This window comes from Rissa tridactyla, chromosome 19 (genome assembly GCF_028500815.1).
Source record: "Rissa tridactyla isolate bRisTri1 chromosome 19, bRisTri1.patW.cur.20221130, whole genome shotgun sequence".
Lineage (NCBI taxonomy): Eukaryota > Metazoa > Chordata > Aves > Charadriiformes > Laridae > Rissa > Rissa tridactyla.
The window spans coordinates 4,757,731-4,774,069 of NC_071484.1; the positions used below are offsets into that span (position 1 = coordinate 4,757,731).

Genomic DNA, 16,339 nt, shown 5'->3' on the forward strand with positions numbered 1-16,339 from the left:
CTGCTTTCACTGTTTTCCCTGCGTTAGGCTCTCCAGCCTGGCAGGTCTCGTTGGGCTCATGGACTTGTATGGACGCTGCCATCCAAAGGTCACAGCTCAGCAGATGAGGTGGATCCAAACCAGACCTCACGTTGCAGCCGTCAGCCCCCCTCCCATACCCATCCCGCCAGCTGCCGAGGGGACCGAGCCGGCGGCTGCCTGCGGAGGCTGGGCATCCGCGGTGTTTGTGGGTACGGAGGGGGAAACCACAAAATGTACGCGGGGCGAAGGGGCGGATCTAACCCCCAGGAGGGTGAATTCCCTGGAAGGGAGGTCTGGGCTCTGTGTGGAAGCTGGCATGGGGTTACAGCTGGGCTGTGGAGCTCACAGGGTAGCAATGCTGGCGTGCCATCTGAAATCCCGGGTTTGGTCCCCAAAGGACCTGTCTGCCTTGGTCAGAACATTACAGGCAGGTATCCCAGAATAGTTTCTTGATCCTGCAGGGGCCGAGGCTCTTTCCTCAGTAACTGGGCAGTGCGAGGCAGACCTGACCCCTCCTCCCCGCTCCCCGGACCCCTGGGAACACAGGACAAGACAGGGAAGGCTGGGAAACCTTGTATTACAAAAATAAAAGAGCGCATGGCGCAGTGTCACGCGTGAAGCTGCCGTGCCGGGCTCCAGCGCAGAACGTACCAATCGAAGGCAAATATAAAAAAGACAAGACACTGTTAAACAGTCGCAGGGCAGCATCCTTAAGGCTGAACAATCCCAGCTGAACTGAGCTGATGTAAACCAAGGACCCTCCTTACTCAGAGCCCCAGCAAGGCAGGATTGGTGTGGCAGGCGCTGGGAGCTCTGCTGTGACTTACAGGCTAGGAAAAGCCCCCGGATCATCTCCTTTTCCATGGTGGGAGGCCTGAAACAGGTGAACAGGGCTGGGGTTCCCATGGGGGCAAGTGCTGCTGGTCTGATCTCGTGGGGGAGAGGGGCCTGTGGGGAGAGAGCTCCAGGTCTGGGGGGGTCTACCCTGGTCTCCTCTGCCCGCCCTGGGCCCCCCCAAGCATCCTCCAAAGAGGGCTGGGCTGCCTCCCTTCCCTTACCCACAGCCCCTTGGGTCCCCTTTGCTTTACATCAGCTCAGTTAGCCCCTGGCTCAGCGCTGCTCTGTGCCGTCTCTGCTGGGCTCCAGGGAAGAGGGGGGCTGGCCCCACTCACGCCGACTTGGTCCCGCTCTCCACCTCCTTGTGCACCCACAGCTCCTTGTGCTGCTTGCGCCCGAAGCCCTCGTCGTAGTTGCCTTTACTCTTGAAGAGCTGCTGGAAGTGGGGCTTGCAGTAGAATTCCCCATGGAGCGCCGCGTAGCTGCCCAGGCTGGGGAAGGAGGAGGGCAGGGTTAGCTGGGGGTGGGGGGCACCGGGACAGGGGAGGAGATAACACGCAGGAGGGGACCCTTGGAAAGGGACAGCAGCTCCCTCCAGCCAGCTCAGGGTGTGAGGGGCTGCCTTAAAGGTCTGTGAAGAGCGAGGGGGGTCCCACAAGGCAGCTCAGCCTTGGCTCAGTGTCACCTAGAAGGGATGCTCCGGCTCAGCTCCATGTTACCTCGGGGCTGAATTCGAGGGGAAAGAAAACTCTCCTTCCAAACCAGGTGGGATTTAGCTGAGACTTGGGACCAGGTGGGCAGATAAGCCCTTTTTTTTTTTTTTTGCTGCAATGAGTGGGCTGGGGGTCTTTAGCTTATCTTTAGCGATAAGAGGAGAGGCTGTGGTGGGTGTCCTCGCTGTCCGTGGCCACCCGGCCCATCTCACCTGAGCTTGGTGTGGCAGTGCTTGCAGCAGAAGCAGGCGTTGTGGAAGACAAATTTATCCGCCACCAGCCGCTCCATGGGATAGACGGTTTTCTGGCAGGCAGTGCACATCTCCTTCACTTGCGCCTTCAGGCTGAAGGACTGGGCAAGGGGAGAGCAAAGGGAGAGAGGGTGAGGAAGGGGTTTGGGGGATCCTGTGCGCCCACCCCAGCCCTCTTCCCTAACAGCCATGCTGCCGTTTGCTGGAGCATCGGTGGGTGTGAAGCTGCCCCGTCTCCCCTCGCCCTCCCTGTGCTGCTCCGCTGATGCTGGCCCGTGGGCTCTCGGTCCTCCCCCCCTCACCAGGCATCGGTAGGATGTGTAAAGCCGCAGGTACCTTGGAGCGCTGCACCGTGCTGCCTCCTGAGTTGTTCGTTGCCTCCTAAGGAGAGAAGGAGAAGAGAAATGAAAATGAGAGTCTGGATTGACGAGCCTGAGGCCGAGTTGTGTTTAAGGAGGAGCAGCAGAGGGTCAGTACAGCAGCTGAGCTGCAGGGACTTGGGCCACGCCAGCGGCCACTGCCTGGCTGTCACAGGCACGCGGTGGCCGTCTCTGAACTCACTTGCCCAGAGGCCACGACCTCCATCAGGCCCTCGTGTGCGAGTTACTTCCTGCGCTGTGGCACTTTTCCCAAAGAGAGGAGAAGGAAAAGAGGAAAATAGAAAAAGAGGAAAAACCATTTATATGTGGCAGTGAGGGAACTAGGCAGCAGGGGGCTGTGGGGGCAGAGCAGCCAGCTCTCAGCTGGCAGGAGGACAGGACAGGACAGGCCAGGAGCGGGTCATGGCTTTGTTTTCTCCATGGCCCAAGGCATAGCTGAGCTCTTTTATGGTGGTAGCACCCAAGGGGAGATCCAGGCGATGGCACAGCGTAAGCATTGCAGAGCACGACCCCAGGGTGACAGCCCTCCCTTGCTCCCAGCCGCCACTGATGAGCAGCTCTCGCCCTCCGCAGCCATCCATTACTGTCCTTGGCGACCCGGTGCAACCGCCCTGGGTGTCTCAGGGCACGGAGGGCTGGCACCAGCCTCTGGGAATAACAGCAGCAAAGCAGAGGAGACCCCACTTCCACATCCCTGGGGGACAGTTTGCCCTGGGGTGGGCAGAGAGGGGGAAAGGGCTTGGAAAGCTGCTGCAGCCCCTGGCAAAACTCCCGCTGTGACCGGCGCTGGCACATCGTCACAGCGCAGGTCACTGACAGCGTCTACTGACAGCAGCTCTGCTTTGGTGCAAGATGCTGCTCTTGCTCCTTCTAGCCAACGTGTACCCCACAGGGCTGGAGAGTGGTAATTAACCCTTCTCTTGCCGGAGGCGCGCAGGGCTCTGGCGGCGCTGTGGGGGGGGTGTCTTTGCCTGCAGCCGGAGGGTGGTAGTCTGCCAGTTCCCCCCGTGTATAACCGGGGTGCCCCGCGCTCTCGTGGAGCAAGCACGTGGCGCTGGTTCCCCCTCAACGGATGTTTTGTTTCCGAGTTCCTCCGCTCGCCCCGCTATCGGCCGGTCGCGCTGCGCAGGAAACGCCTGTGCCGTAGGGGAGGTCGAAAAGCCTTCTCGAGTCCCCGCGGGCGTGAGGGTGCACGGGGAGGGCAGGAGGGGCAGTGGGGCGCGCTCGGAGCTGAAGACCCGCTCCATGGCGTTCCGCTGCATGGCGGGGGCAGATGGGAGAGGAGCGATCGGGCAGAGAGATCCAAGGACTGAGGTCCCGGGACCTCTGCCCCCGGGATCTTGGAGCGGGGTCTCTCCTCACTCTCCCGTCTGCAGCTGCAACAGCTCGTCTCCTCCCAAACCACCTCCCGCTCCTCCCCGCGCTGCCCCACCTTGCAGCCCCACAGTCCCGCACCCTCCCTGTTAGCGCAGGCTCCCACTGGGTCCACCTGCAAGTATTTCAGCCTGCCTTTGCACTGATGAAAATGCTGCCGCCCTCCTTTCACACAGCCAGGACCAAAGGGATAAACGCGCTTTTAGCAGGGTGGACGAGCCAGGGACGCTTTACAACAGACCTCTCACCCTCTGCACTGTTTGTTCCCAAGGTCGGGGCTGTGGGACCCCAGAACATCACCCCGCTGCCCCCATCACCCCGCTGCCTCCTTGTCCTTCCTCTTGCTGCCGGTCCGGCTCTGCTTGGCCAGCTCTGCCCCTTCTCGCTGCCCCCAGGCTGATCTTCCATCCCCGTTCCTCCCGCTTTGTCCTTCCCCATCGTTTCTCCTCTGTATTTTTGGAAACGGTTTGTCTAAGAGAGGCACAGGAAACTCTCACTTCGCTGAGCCGCCTCTTCAGACGTTTCCCAGCTGCTCTCGTTGACTGAGGTCAGGGCCGTGATTTTCCTCTCACTCCCACAAGGCTGGAAGAGTGAGCCAAAGTCAACAGAGGGACATGGGCAGTGAGGAGACTCAGGCCGTGTAAAACCAGTTGCGTCCCTCGGCGCTGGTAAAACAACCGCAGGTGCTCTCCTGGGGTTAGCATTTAATATATTGTTTCCAGGCTCAGCTGACCAGAGCTAAGGAAAACGCTGCCTCGTTGGAGCTGGAAGACATCCGTTCCCAAGGCTACAGGCAATCCACCGGTGCTTGTCACTTCTCGGCAGCCTTCTGGCTCCGATCAGGCACACTATCTATTTCATATCTGATATATCCTCCCTCAGGGAAGGGCCATATCCTGTCCCAGCAGGAGATGTTCTTGAGCCTTTATGTTTTTCCATCTCTAATCACTCCAATCCTAAGCAGCTCGCATGCTCCCAATTGTGATCACAGAAAGCCATGGAAACACAAACAAACAGACGGCAACTGGAGAGGAGAGCGGGGTGAGCAGCTCTGCACGGACCAGCGCCTGGACGCAGGCGTTGCGATGTGCTCAGCAAACAGCACCTTCTGCTGGAACATTCCTGTCCCTGGTCTTGTTGTTTGAGGAGCAGTGACTGTGCCTTTGATCACCCTAAAATGTCAGGTCCGGAATACAGCTTCTGTACACAACCCCCCATCCCTGAGAACCAAAACCCGGGTTGAAATTCCCATGCCAACCGCAGGGGATGCTACGTACGTGAGCTGGGGGTGGGCTGGCGGGTCCCGTGGCCTGGAACATGGTTCCTTCCCCTCCTCCGTCTATTTAATCCTGAGCTTGAAGTTTGTGGGCTGATGTTCCCTGGGGAGGTGTCTAAGACAGACCTCTTGCAACACCTGGAAAGGAAATGTCAACAGGAGCGTGGCTGGTTTCGTCACCCCCAGCCCGGCAGCTGCGCAGCTCTGCAGGAGCTGGTGCGTGGCAGCGGCATCCGCAAAGCTTCCTCCGCGGGGTCGGCGCAGCCCCTTTGGGCTAGGGGTTTCTTGAGGGATCCAAGAGATTTATCATAGAATCACAGAATGGTTCGGGTTGGAAGGAACCTTCAAGATCATCTCGTTCCAACGCCCTGCCCTGGGCAGGGACACCTCCCACCAGCCCAGGTTGCTCCAAGCCCCGTCCAACCTGGCCCTGAACACATCCAGGGCAGGGTTTTAGGCACACCAGACTCGACTGGATTTTAGGAAACTGGCCGGTGATCTGGGGCACTGAGCTCAGCAGCTCAGTCCTCTAGTGCCATACAAAGATATTCATAGAATCACAGAATGGTTTAGGTTGGACCTTAAAGATCATCTCATTCCAATCCCCTGCCATGGGCAGGGAAACCTCCCACTAGACCAGGTTGCTCAAAGCCCCGATCTAGTGGGATGGGATGGGATGGGATGGGATGGGATGGGATGGGATGGGAGAGGGCTGCTGGAAACTTGAGCAGAAGGTGATGTGACGGCTTCTGCTCCAAACCCACTCGTGGAACGCAAAGGCCAAGCCGTTAGCAGCAACACTACGACTCCCAGCCAGAGCCGCCGTCCTGCCGAGGCAGCGAAACCAGCACCCAGTGTTGCTAAAGCCACTAGAGAACTGGTGCTGCTGGAGCAAGGACCGTGATTTCAGTCTCATTTTAGCCCAGAAAAGGCTTGTTGAACAGAGCGGATCACAGCGCAGCAGAGCGAGTGATGGGGATTTTTGTCTTCTCTGGAGAGCCCACGTTGCCTTTGGGCTGCGACCCGTAAGCTGTGGCCTCTGAGGGATGCGCTGAGGGCCCAGGAGGATGAGTTTGACAGGTCTCGGACCAGTTTTAATGCAGCGTAGAAACAAAACACCAGCACTGCAAATCACCCCTTTTGGTAAAAATCAGCTGAAAAGGCACTGACAGATCCTCGGGGGTTTTTCCCCATTGCGCCTTACCTTCAAAACACCCATAAAAGGTCAGGCTTGATGAGCCCTGTTTTGCATATGCAAGATGGAGATGTGGCGTTGAGCAAAGGGTGCCGAGGGAGGAGCAGAGCAGGGAACAGGGGGGCGAAGGGGGGGCTGGGAACAGGGCAGCGAAGGGGTGGCTGTACAGTCCTGCAGTGACGGGGATGCGCTGGGGGATGGCAAACCAGCACCCCCACCCCTCCTGTCTGGGGCTGCTTTCCTCTCCTACTGAAACCTCTCGGCCTCATGTTGTCACCCCAAAACCACTCCTGCTGCCCAAGGTAGACCCCGAGGAGAAAGCCCCAGGGCAGGAGACGTGCCGGGGTGGAGGGCTTGGGGCAGGGGACGTCTCCGCAATGCCGGTCTCACGGTGACATTTGCAAACACGTCATGGGGCTTGGGGGGTTCTTTGGCTGCCTAAAATGTCCCAGCAGCTGACACCAGGCTCGCGTTGTGCCCAGCAAAGCACCCAAAATTACTGGCTGCGTTCAGAGTTGAGAGACCTTTGCTCCAGGTTGTGAGCGGGGGGTGGGGGGCAGCGGGAGCTGGGCTCCCCCTCGCAGCCCTGGTGGGGGGGCTGGATGGCCCTCGTCACAAACATTTCACAGCCTCCTCTGAGAATACGGCTCCTCTTTTACCGAAATCATTTCCCGTCTCCTCTGCGGTTTGCTTGTTATTTCCTGCTCGCCGAGCGGGGCGGATGGCAGCACGCAGGCGGCTGCTGCCGTACGCCACGGCTGCTGGGGGCCGGGGCAGGGACAGCCGAGGAGCCACCCCGCTGGCAGGGGCTCATGGCCCAGGCCCACAGCCCCCCTCTGCCCCCCTGTTCCCTGGGACAGGACCTTCCCTCTCACACCTCTGGGGTCTGCACGGTGCCTACAGCCCAGCGCAGACCCCTCCGGTCCCTACCCCATGCAAGCCTCTAATGCAGATGCACAACCCTCCCCCTTTTCACCTGCCTTTCACCTTCTCCCCTGCCTTTGCCGCAAACATTTCTCCACCCCCAGGTTCCCTTCCTCTTCCCTCACAGCTCATCTTCCTCCCCTGCCCCAGACACCTTCTTTCCCTCGGTTTCCTCAGTCATCATCCCCCTCTTGCCCTTCCCCATAAGCGCACGTTCCCTGGCTCCTTCCACCTACTCTTTGTTCCTTTGCTTCTCTTGTCCCCAAATCCTGTTCCCTTCAGTGCCATCCCACGTATCCCACCCCATGGCTTGATGTTCTCCACCCAGGCCCATCCTCCAGGTCTCCTTCCTCTTAACATCCCCCTGCCCCGCCGTGCACTTCCCCTGCTCGCAGCCCTGCGCCCAGGCTCTCCCAACCTTCGTCCCAAACGAGAGGTCCCCTCGGTGGAGCTGCCCTACGGGCATGCGAGTAGAAGTTGCTAAACGTCCTTCCTGCCGAAGGGCAGGAGGCAAGAACAGAAATCTCAAAGGGGAAGGGTGTGCTGAAGCGATAAGGGAAACAGAGCAAGTTAGAAACTGCGGGAGGGTGTCTAGGAGGCCCTCAGCTGCTGTCGTCGCTCTTCCAAGGAGGCGTTAGTCTGCACAGAGTGGGATTTGAGCCCAAGGCAGTCCACGCAGGCCTCCGTGAGCGGAGGAACCCCAGCGGCACAGGCATTGCTTAAGGACACGCTGCCACATCGATGTTATGAAGCCTTCACAATTGCTAGGGCAGCCCTCCAGCGCGCGGGGGCGGGGGGAGCGCTCGCTGGTTTTCCGAGGAGCGCGGAGGGCATCTGTGACAAAGCAAGAAAGCCAAATCCAAGTCTCCACGGTGGAGGCTGGCACCGTAACTGCTAGATCTGACTTCTCCAAACCTCCGTTGCCTAAGGCTCTTAGCCATCTATGCAGTATGGGGAGAGGATTGTCCTCTCCTAGTCACGCAGCCAGCAATTTCAGGTGTTTGGCTCAGGCAAAGGTGAGAACACCTTTACCTTACAGCCTCCATCTTCCTGCCCCTCCTGCGAGCATCTGATGGCTGGTGCAGACAGAAAAAAAAACCTTTCTCCAAGGGATCTGGGCTTGTGTCATCTACACGGGGAGATGGAGCAGCTTCTGATGGCCACAGAGGGAGGTGGATCTCAGTGTTCTCCAAAGACGTGGCACCAGAGCCAGGGGGAGGCACTTGGTGCCCGAGCTGCCAGCTCTGCCTGTCCACAGGTCACCGCAGGCAGCTGCCAGTCCTGCACTGGGGGCTTTTTTGGTGATCTCAGCAAGCTGGTGATCGACCCAGGACCTTGGGGCTGGAGCTGGTCTGGCACCCGCAGGGGACGTGTGTCTGCTGCCTTGCGAGAGCAGCTGGAGAGGGGCTCCGGCTCTGCCTTCAAGCACCAAACGGGGAGCAGGTTGGGGTGAGGAGGGCAGTGTCCGTCCCAGGAGCTGCTCACTCGCAGAGGTTTTGCCTATAGCAGCCTCTCCCGTCCCCTCTCACCTTCCTGCCTGACCCTGGGGCAGACGTAGGGAGAGGGAAGCACCTGGGGCGGCCCCTCAAGGAAATTCCCCAGTCCCCCAGATGGTGACCTGCCTCCGAAGCGTCATATTTCCCACAGCCAAGATGGGTGCTGGGGGCTTTTCCCCCCTTCCCCTCACCAGCGTGGCCGCCCGGGCTGCCGAGCTGGCCCTGCTCCCAGCGGGCCCCAGCCCAGCGCTAGCTAATGGCCTCTCCCAAAGCCGATGGGTTTCCGGCACAGGAAAGCAGCGTGACTGCGGAGGGCGAGAGGCCCCTCTCCACCATATGGTTCCCATTAGCAGCCCTGTGAAGTCTATGTTTACTGCTGGGATCACTGCACCATTGCGAGAGGCTTTCCCAAAGGCAACGCGCGGCGTGGGGGATCCGGGCCCCTTCCTCCTCCATCCTGGGAGGACGCGGAGCATCGCTGGCGGCACGGCGAGGCGCGGGCAGGGGCTCAACGCCTCGGAGAGGCTGTCAAACCTCTCCCCCGGGACATGGTGGGCTAAGCCGGTCGCCGCGGGGACTGACGTCCCCAGGATCGTGTGGAGGATTAGCGCGGCCTACGCAGACGGGGCAGCCGCTGAGCCTCCAGCTCCATGGCCAGCCAGGCCCATGGTGTCTCTCAGCAGGACTGCGTGGGAGGAGGTGGAGAGGGGCTGGAAGAACGCGTCTCCTGAGCCTGGGAATCACCCGGCTCAGTGTCCAGCTGGCCCCGCTTTCTGCGGCCTTGGGGCCTCACGGCCAATCCCCCCCGTGAAAGAAAGCGTGCGGAGTTGGCGTCAAACGGGCCGGCGCCAGAACCGGGCACGGCACCACCAGGGAAGGGGGCACAGCGTCGCCAGCGCTGCTTCAGCTTCTTGAGAGCAGAAAGAGACAGCGAGATGCAGTTTGAGGGGGGTGATGGAGCAAGCCTGGTGGTCGTGGCTCCAGCTTCAGCCATGGGAGACCCTAATTCAGCTTCAGATCTTGTGTGGCTTCGAGCCAACCGCTTGACCTTGCCAGTATTTGGGACCCCGGGCAGGTCCCTACTGATGGAGGACTCCAGGGAGGAGCAGCTGGGCCACTTCTGCGGACACCACTACCCTGTTCATCAGGTTTCTGGAGAGCAGCCCCATCACAGGGACCCGTCCTTGCCTGCACCCCGCAGCACGGAGCTACCTTCCACCAGCCTGCCCCACTAATCCGCTTTCCATCCACGTTCTGCGCCCGGGCTGCCTCTTGAAAGGCTGCCAGTGGGCAGGAAATCTGCAGCCGAAATGCTGAGGGTTGCTGACAAGGAATAGTTGTGGGGAGGAACAGGGCTGCCTTTGTCAGGGCAACAATGGAGGACCCGCACAAGCGAGGAGGGAGCCCGAGGGAAGCCCCTGCCCACCCGCTCTGCTCTCTCATCTTCGTCCCTGCTCCGGCTTGCCTCCCCTCAGGAGGAGGTGCACGGCCCTGGAAGGAGCAGGGCCAAGGGAGACCCGGCTGGTCCCCAGCCCCTGCCTCTCGGCGAGGGGACAGGTGGGGCGGGAGGATGCTGCTGGGATCCACCCGTTTTCCAGAAGTGGAAACTGAAGGACGGAGCAGCCCATTCCTGGGACCGTGGCCATGTTTAACGGCATCCATTAAAAATCATGGTCTGAAGGGAGTCTCTGCTCCCTGGGATCTCCGGCCTTGCCGGGAGCTCAGGTACAGCAGATACAGCAGAACGCCCGCTGGGAGGACGAGAAGAGCTTCTTTCCAGGCAGAGACAAATCCTCCCCAGCAGTGCCTGGTGACAGAGCAAGCGGCAATGGCCAAGAATCGCAGGTTGGGCGGTTCAGGTCGGACATTAGGGAAAACTGTTTCGCTGGGAGAAGGACATGGAAGCTCTGCAGCACGGTACTAATTAAGTGCAATATAAACCTGGTGCAAACAAGCACAATAGGCAAATAGCAGTTCATGCTCCTTCCCTTCCTTTTCAGTTTTTCCATAGTCTGTTCCATAAACCGTGCTCCACCTGGAAACCTCACCTTCTGGTTTCCTTCATAAGCGTATATCCTTTCACCGTTATACTGGCATTATGTTCCTAGTTCTCCAACCATAATATTTGCCTCTCAGAGGGATTCATAAAGAGTAATTACACTCTTTATCAGTCTTTTTTGTAGCAGGAGAAGCCAACTCCTTTTCATCTGTTCTCATAAGGTGGGTTTTCTCTGTTCCTACAGCCACTTTGGTGGCCCGCTGCAAGTAGGTGAGCTGGCCTGGATGCCCCACGCAGAAGGAGATCTCAGACCTTTGGATTCTGGTACGAATACTTCTCTGGCAGCCCTGAAAACATCCAGCATCACGTGCTTTTCCTCTGTCGCCTCTGCCAGAAATCCTGGATGCTCTGTCTTCCTCAGTGCCCTCCACTTGCTGAGGTCCCTCCAGGCTACAGCAGCTTCGTGTTGCAGCTCCCCAGGTGCCTGCTCTGGCACAACTCTGCTTTAGCCATTTCTAGGACTCCGGTCTCGCCCTCCTGCTGCCAATCTGTGTTTCCTCATCGTGGGTAGATCTCCTGGCTTCTAAAAGGACTGTTTACAAGTTCAGTCTCTGGATTTCTCCTTGAGGAAGGATCCAAGTGTCCTCCTTCCATTTTGCTGTCCCTTCCCTATCCTCTTTCCTGTCTCCACCTGAAATAATCATTTCCCTGGGGCACTGTATCAAGTGCTTTCCTTAAATCCAGATTCATGAGGCCCTGTTGTTTCAGAAGTCATGTATCATATCCAAGGAAGATACTGAGCCAACTTGACGTGATCTGTGTTAAAACCAGGCTGCATTTTACTCTGCTTCCCAATGTCTTTGATGACTCTTCCAAAACCTACTCTAGAAACTCACCTTTTGTCTTACTCCAATTGATGGACCTGTAATTGCCTGTAATTTCCTCTTTCCCCAAACATAACCTGTAAATGTTATGCCAGCTAATCTCCTCTGGTGGAATATCAGCTGTAAAACACCAGACTTTGGACTGGCATTTCCTATGCGGGTTAGTCCATCTCTTGAGCTCTGAGATGGCCCCTCCTGAGAGCTTCTGCTGTTTCACCATCTGCAGACGCAGCGCGAGCCGGAGCGAGTCCCGTTCCAGGCACCCCAAACCACGGCACAAACACTTGCTGTGGTCCCTGACCCCTGCGAGTGCTGCTGCCTCCTCCTGCGTTTGCTGTCCAAATGCGGATTGTGTCCAAACCAAAACCAAAAAAAAAAAGCCACCAAGATCATATTCATAGATTAAATCTCTCAAAAGATCATTCTTTTTGAGCTGCCCTGTCTATTTCCAGCCTTCGCCTCCATCTTCCCTCATAGGATCCAAGATGCCGTACAGCCCAGTATAGGACTGGGAGCTCTGCAAGGCTGCGGGATTTCAGTGGGGCAATGAGTGTGCTGGGAAAAGCGAGCCCTGGAGAGGCACATCAGGGGATGCTGGGGCTCCTTGTGTCTGAAAACCCTCGAGCGGCCATATGGGAGAGGGTTACGGGCACACCAGATGAATGAGAAATACATCTAAAGTGTGCTTAATATTGATGGCAATAATCCCTTCACCCAGATTTAATGTTTTCCATCCCAGAGATTTTGCCAACGGCTAGGTAAACTCTGCGACACCCCCGGATGGCAGATAAAAATGAGTTGACTGGCAAGCGAAAGGCAGACACCTCTGGGGGAAGGTGGCAGCTGCCTGCCAACGGACAACAACCCTGCGGAAGCTGAGGATGGGCAAAAAGGAAAAGAAAAGCTCCACGGCCACGAAGGACCGGTGGGGGTGGTTGTGGGCTCACGGGACTGACTGGCTGAAGGAAAGCAGAAGAGGAACTCCCTTCCTTAATGAGAAGTCTCGTGGGATTTTTGTTGACCAAAAAAGGTCAGGAACCTAGTTTTGAGCTGTGTGAAAAAGAAGATGCATCCAGTCACTTCGCAAAGCCCAAGAGGCTGGTTCTGACGGACCCTCATTTCTTCACTGGGGATTTGCTTCTCGCAGGGCTCCCATTTAAAAAGGATGTTAACGGTGGGGCCGTTTTGGAGTAGGCTTGGTCGGTTGCCCTGCAATTATTCTGTAATCTACGTTAATAATGCTGCAGATGTGCTACTCCTGGCCTTAAATACACAACAGCTCAGCTGGGGCACCAGATGTCTTCCCGGCGAGAGCCCTCACACGATGTCTTTGGTGGACAAAGCCCGGTTTCCAAGCCATGATCGGGGCTGCTGAATTCTCAGGTTCTTTCAAAACCGATGCCACCCCGTGAACAAAAAGCAGCAGAAAATTGATCAAAAATACGACCTAACAAGGTAGCTTAGCTGGTCTCAAGTGATCCAAGGGGATTAGACAGATCAGACTGGCTCAAAACATGGTAGGCAGAGCCCCACACTGGGACTTGGGAAACCTGGGCTTAATTCCCAGCTCTGCTGCTAATTTTGGGGTGCCAGTGGAGAAATAATTTCATTTTTTTCCCTGTTCCCTTCCCCCCACCCTGCGCCCAAGGAAAAGAGAGCGGCTCTCCTTTGTGAAGCCCTGGGAGATCCCTGGCTGTTAAGGGTTATGTCAGAGCTCGGGGTATTTGTGTTGTTATTAAATCTCACAGTCGTGCAACGGCCTCCCCAGGGAAGTGATGAAAGACCCATCGCTGGAAAGGTTTAGAGCCAGGCTGGATGAGGCGGTAGGAGACACACCATTGAGAATTAGCAGGCATTAACGAAGGGGGATAAGGCAGTCGGGATCTAACAGGTTTTCTTCCATCTCCGCTCTTTCTGATCAGCTTAATAAAATGGATCTGTCCAGCCCCCCTCCGGCACGTACTGCAGCACACAACAAAGAGGGAATTACAGCCCTAAAACGGGGAGCGCGAGCCCCGAAACACTGCACCCCAAGATACCCGCTGCGACGGATCCAGCGAGCACAGGCCTCCACTCGCTCTCGTCCCCACCATACGCTGGGTGCGAGCCCCTCGCCTCCCCCAGCTCCCGCAGGGCAGGGGGTGCTGCCCCCCATCCCCCCCCCCTTCCTCAGCATTGCTCCCCACAGCCTCCCGCAGCTCAGACAGCGTCCCCTTGCCCCGGCCTGACCCCGGCCGGGCCACCCAGGGCCGAGGACAGACCCCCTTGTGTTCCCCCCACCCACCCTGAATCTGCTTCCCGCGACCACCTCGGCCGAGCCACCTCCCAAAGCCGAAAAGTTCCCAGGGCGTCCGGGTGGGACGTCCTCCCGGGGCGCTGTGCAGGGGGGCACGGACCCCCCCAGCTGCCGGGTGGCTCCCGGCCAGCGGTGCTGCTCCCCGGGGCTCTCTGTACCTTCGCATTCCTCCCTCCTCTCCATCCCTTTCTCCCCGGCCGCTTGCCTCTCTCTCCCTCCCCACCGCTCCGTCTTGGCTTTTCTCCCCCAGCGTCTCCCCCCTCTTCCCACCGCCCAGCCGCAGTGGGCGGCCGTCCCCGGGGTGGATGGACCCCCTCGCTCCCCACATCTCGGGGACCATCATTGTCTCCCGCCCAGCCGCTCGCCGCCTCTCAGCCCCGTTGTTCTCCACCAGCGATGGCTCACCATATGCCTGGGCTCCTCACGGCGATGCCGAACCGGAGGGTTTCACCCCGGGAGGGTGGGTGGCTCTGGCGGGCGGTGGGTGCTTCCAGACGGCCCCGATGGCGGGGTCTTCTCGCTCCCCTTCTCCCCGCCGCGGAGGCCGGGGCTGTGGGAGCGAGAGCCGTTTCCTGCGAGCTCCCACGGCCGCCTTCGCGAGCCCTTTTATCGCCGGGCCGCCGCGATGATTGGCTCTGGCGTCGTACCGTCTTCCAGCCGCTCGCTCCTTTGTGTGAAGCCAACCTCTAACCCCAAACCTTCCCCAGCCCCTCTCTTCCCGGCCTCCCTCTCCCCAGCCGCCCCCGAACCCCCGCAGCCTCCCCGACCCCGAGAGCTTTGCCTCCGTTTTCCTCCCCGCCGGCAGCGTAATTTACCCCCCCGGCGTAATTAGCTTGTGCCCAGCCTCTCCCCCCACCCCTTGCCGTGTTCTGCGTGTGCAGATGGGCTTCGCTCGAGCCTTTGGCTGTGGCCTTGGGGTTTCTCCGCGTGGCACCAACCCACTTGTGTCAGGTTTCCTGCGAGCATCCTGCAGGATCCGTCCCTCCAGGGTCTGCAAAAGCCAAACTCACCCCACCCCCCCCCCAACATCAGCAAACTGCAGAGGAAGGATCTTATCAGGCAGCGGCAGGAAAGGGGGATCCCAATGCTCCTCACCCCCCAGCGGGGCAAAACTGAGCCGGGATGGTTTCGGAAATCCCGGTTTTGCTCCGCGGAGGGGTGATGAGCCGTGCGTGGGAGCCGTGCCCTGGAAGGCGGTTGGTAGCTCGGCCGGGGCAGGTTCTCCAAATCCCTGCCCGGAGGATAAAGGCAGCTTCCCCCGCGCCGCCCCTGGGGTTTGGGCTGAAGGTTGGAGGGCTGGGATTTCCCCAGGAACAGGGCAAAATGTTAGGAATAAATAGGTTAAATATTAATAGTTAAAACCTGACGGGAACTCGGAGGTGGTTTGAGACCAGCCAAGGGAGCCGGGGTGGCCGCAAGCCTGAAAGGCAGAGGGACCCTGTGGCTCCTACTTTGCTTTAACCTCCCAAACCCCTCCGTGGGGGATAAACGGAGGCAAAACACGCGATGGGGTGGTGGGAAGAGCTTTGGTAACGCTGATGCGGGAACAAATATTCTTGTTTGAGCTCCTCAACACAGCGTGGTGCCGCTGGAAAGAGCCAAACGCCGGCTGGAGACGGCCCCGAGACTGAGCCCAGCGGCAGGGGCAGGTGATCTTGGTGTGCAGGGTTTGTCTGTAATTCCCCGTACAAAAAAATACGATTAAGGAATTTATGGCGGTGTTTACTGGGCAAGGGGACGGCAGTGATGTGATTTATCACTTCTGCCACTCTGCATCGCCCAAATAGCATCTGTGATGGAAAGCCTTGCTGCCACCCAGAGCAAATAAAAGAGGACTTTGACTCGATAGTAAAATTAGCTGTTGCCGAGCGGATCCAGAGCCAGCGCCGAGGACGGTCACACGTGTCAGGCAGCGGGAGATTGGCAGGGCTGCAGAAGCCAGTGTCCATCTGGGCACGGGGACGAGCGGGGCAGCACCCGAGGCACTGCCGCGCTGCCCCGCGACGAGGGCGAGCGGGCGGGAGGCCTGCGGGGCAGCGGCCTCGCTCAGAGCACGGCACCCACCGGCTGCCCTGGGCTCTGGGCATGGATGTGCAGGGAAAGGGGTCCCGTCTGCCCCCCGCTGCCCCGGCATCGCCAGCAGGGACGCAGTGCGGAGCGGGAGAGGGCCCGGAGCCCAGCCTGGCGCCCGCCGGGACACGCAGGGTGGGTGCAGCGCTGGTCCTGCGCCCCCCGCCAGGGGAGACCCCTGGCAGCAGCGTCCTCCCTGCAGCAGCAGTCCCCCGCCAGAAACGCCACATCCCTGCCTGCACGGCAGCGGCACGCGCATGCACACACGTGTGTGTGTGAGCACACGCGCACGGGCATGCACATATATGCACACATGCACGCACACCCACATGCATGCGTACATACCCAGGCGTGCGCACACACATACACACGCACACACGCATGCGCACACATACACACATGCACACCCACATGCACGCACACAGATACATGCAGATGCACACACAGACGCATGCATACATACCCACACAGGCACACACACAAGCACGTGCACACCAGCACACTCCTGCGCTCTCACACGAGTGCACGCACATGCACACAGGTGTATGTATGTGGGCACACGCACGCAGGCACACACCTACCTGGAAATACATGCGCATGCACACACACGTGCACGCTCACAT

General features: G+C 59.0%; 1 protein-coding gene across 3 annotated transcripts; it reads right to left on the reverse strand.

The window, feature by feature from the left end:
* Nucleotides 1-578: 578 nt before the first annotated feature.
* LIMD2 (LIM domain containing 2) lies at nt 579-14,334 on the reverse strand. Of its 3 annotated transcripts, none has more exons than XM_054224581.1 (5): nt 14,052-14,329; nt 4,854-4,990; nt 2,159-2,203; nt 1,784-1,923; nt 579-1,349 (listed from the first exon to the last, which is right to left on the reverse strand). In XM_054224581.1, exons 2-5 carry the CDS (start codon nt 4,893-4,895, stop codon nt 1,190-1,192), a joined length of 387 nt encoding a protein of 128 aa, XP_054080556.1. In that variant the 5' UTR covers nt 4,896-4,990; nt 14,052-14,329; the 3' UTR covers nt 579-1,189. The 3 variants fall into 3 exon arrangements, with proteins under 3 accessions (XP_054080556.1, XP_054080557.1, XP_054080558.1); XM_054224582.1 differs by lacking the exon at nt 14,052-14,329 and adding an exon at nt 7,390-8,004; XM_054224583.1 differs by lacking the exon at nt 4,854-4,990 and having other exon boundaries at nt 14,052-14,334.
* Between the last annotated feature and the right edge of the window lie 2,005 nt (nt 14,335-16,339).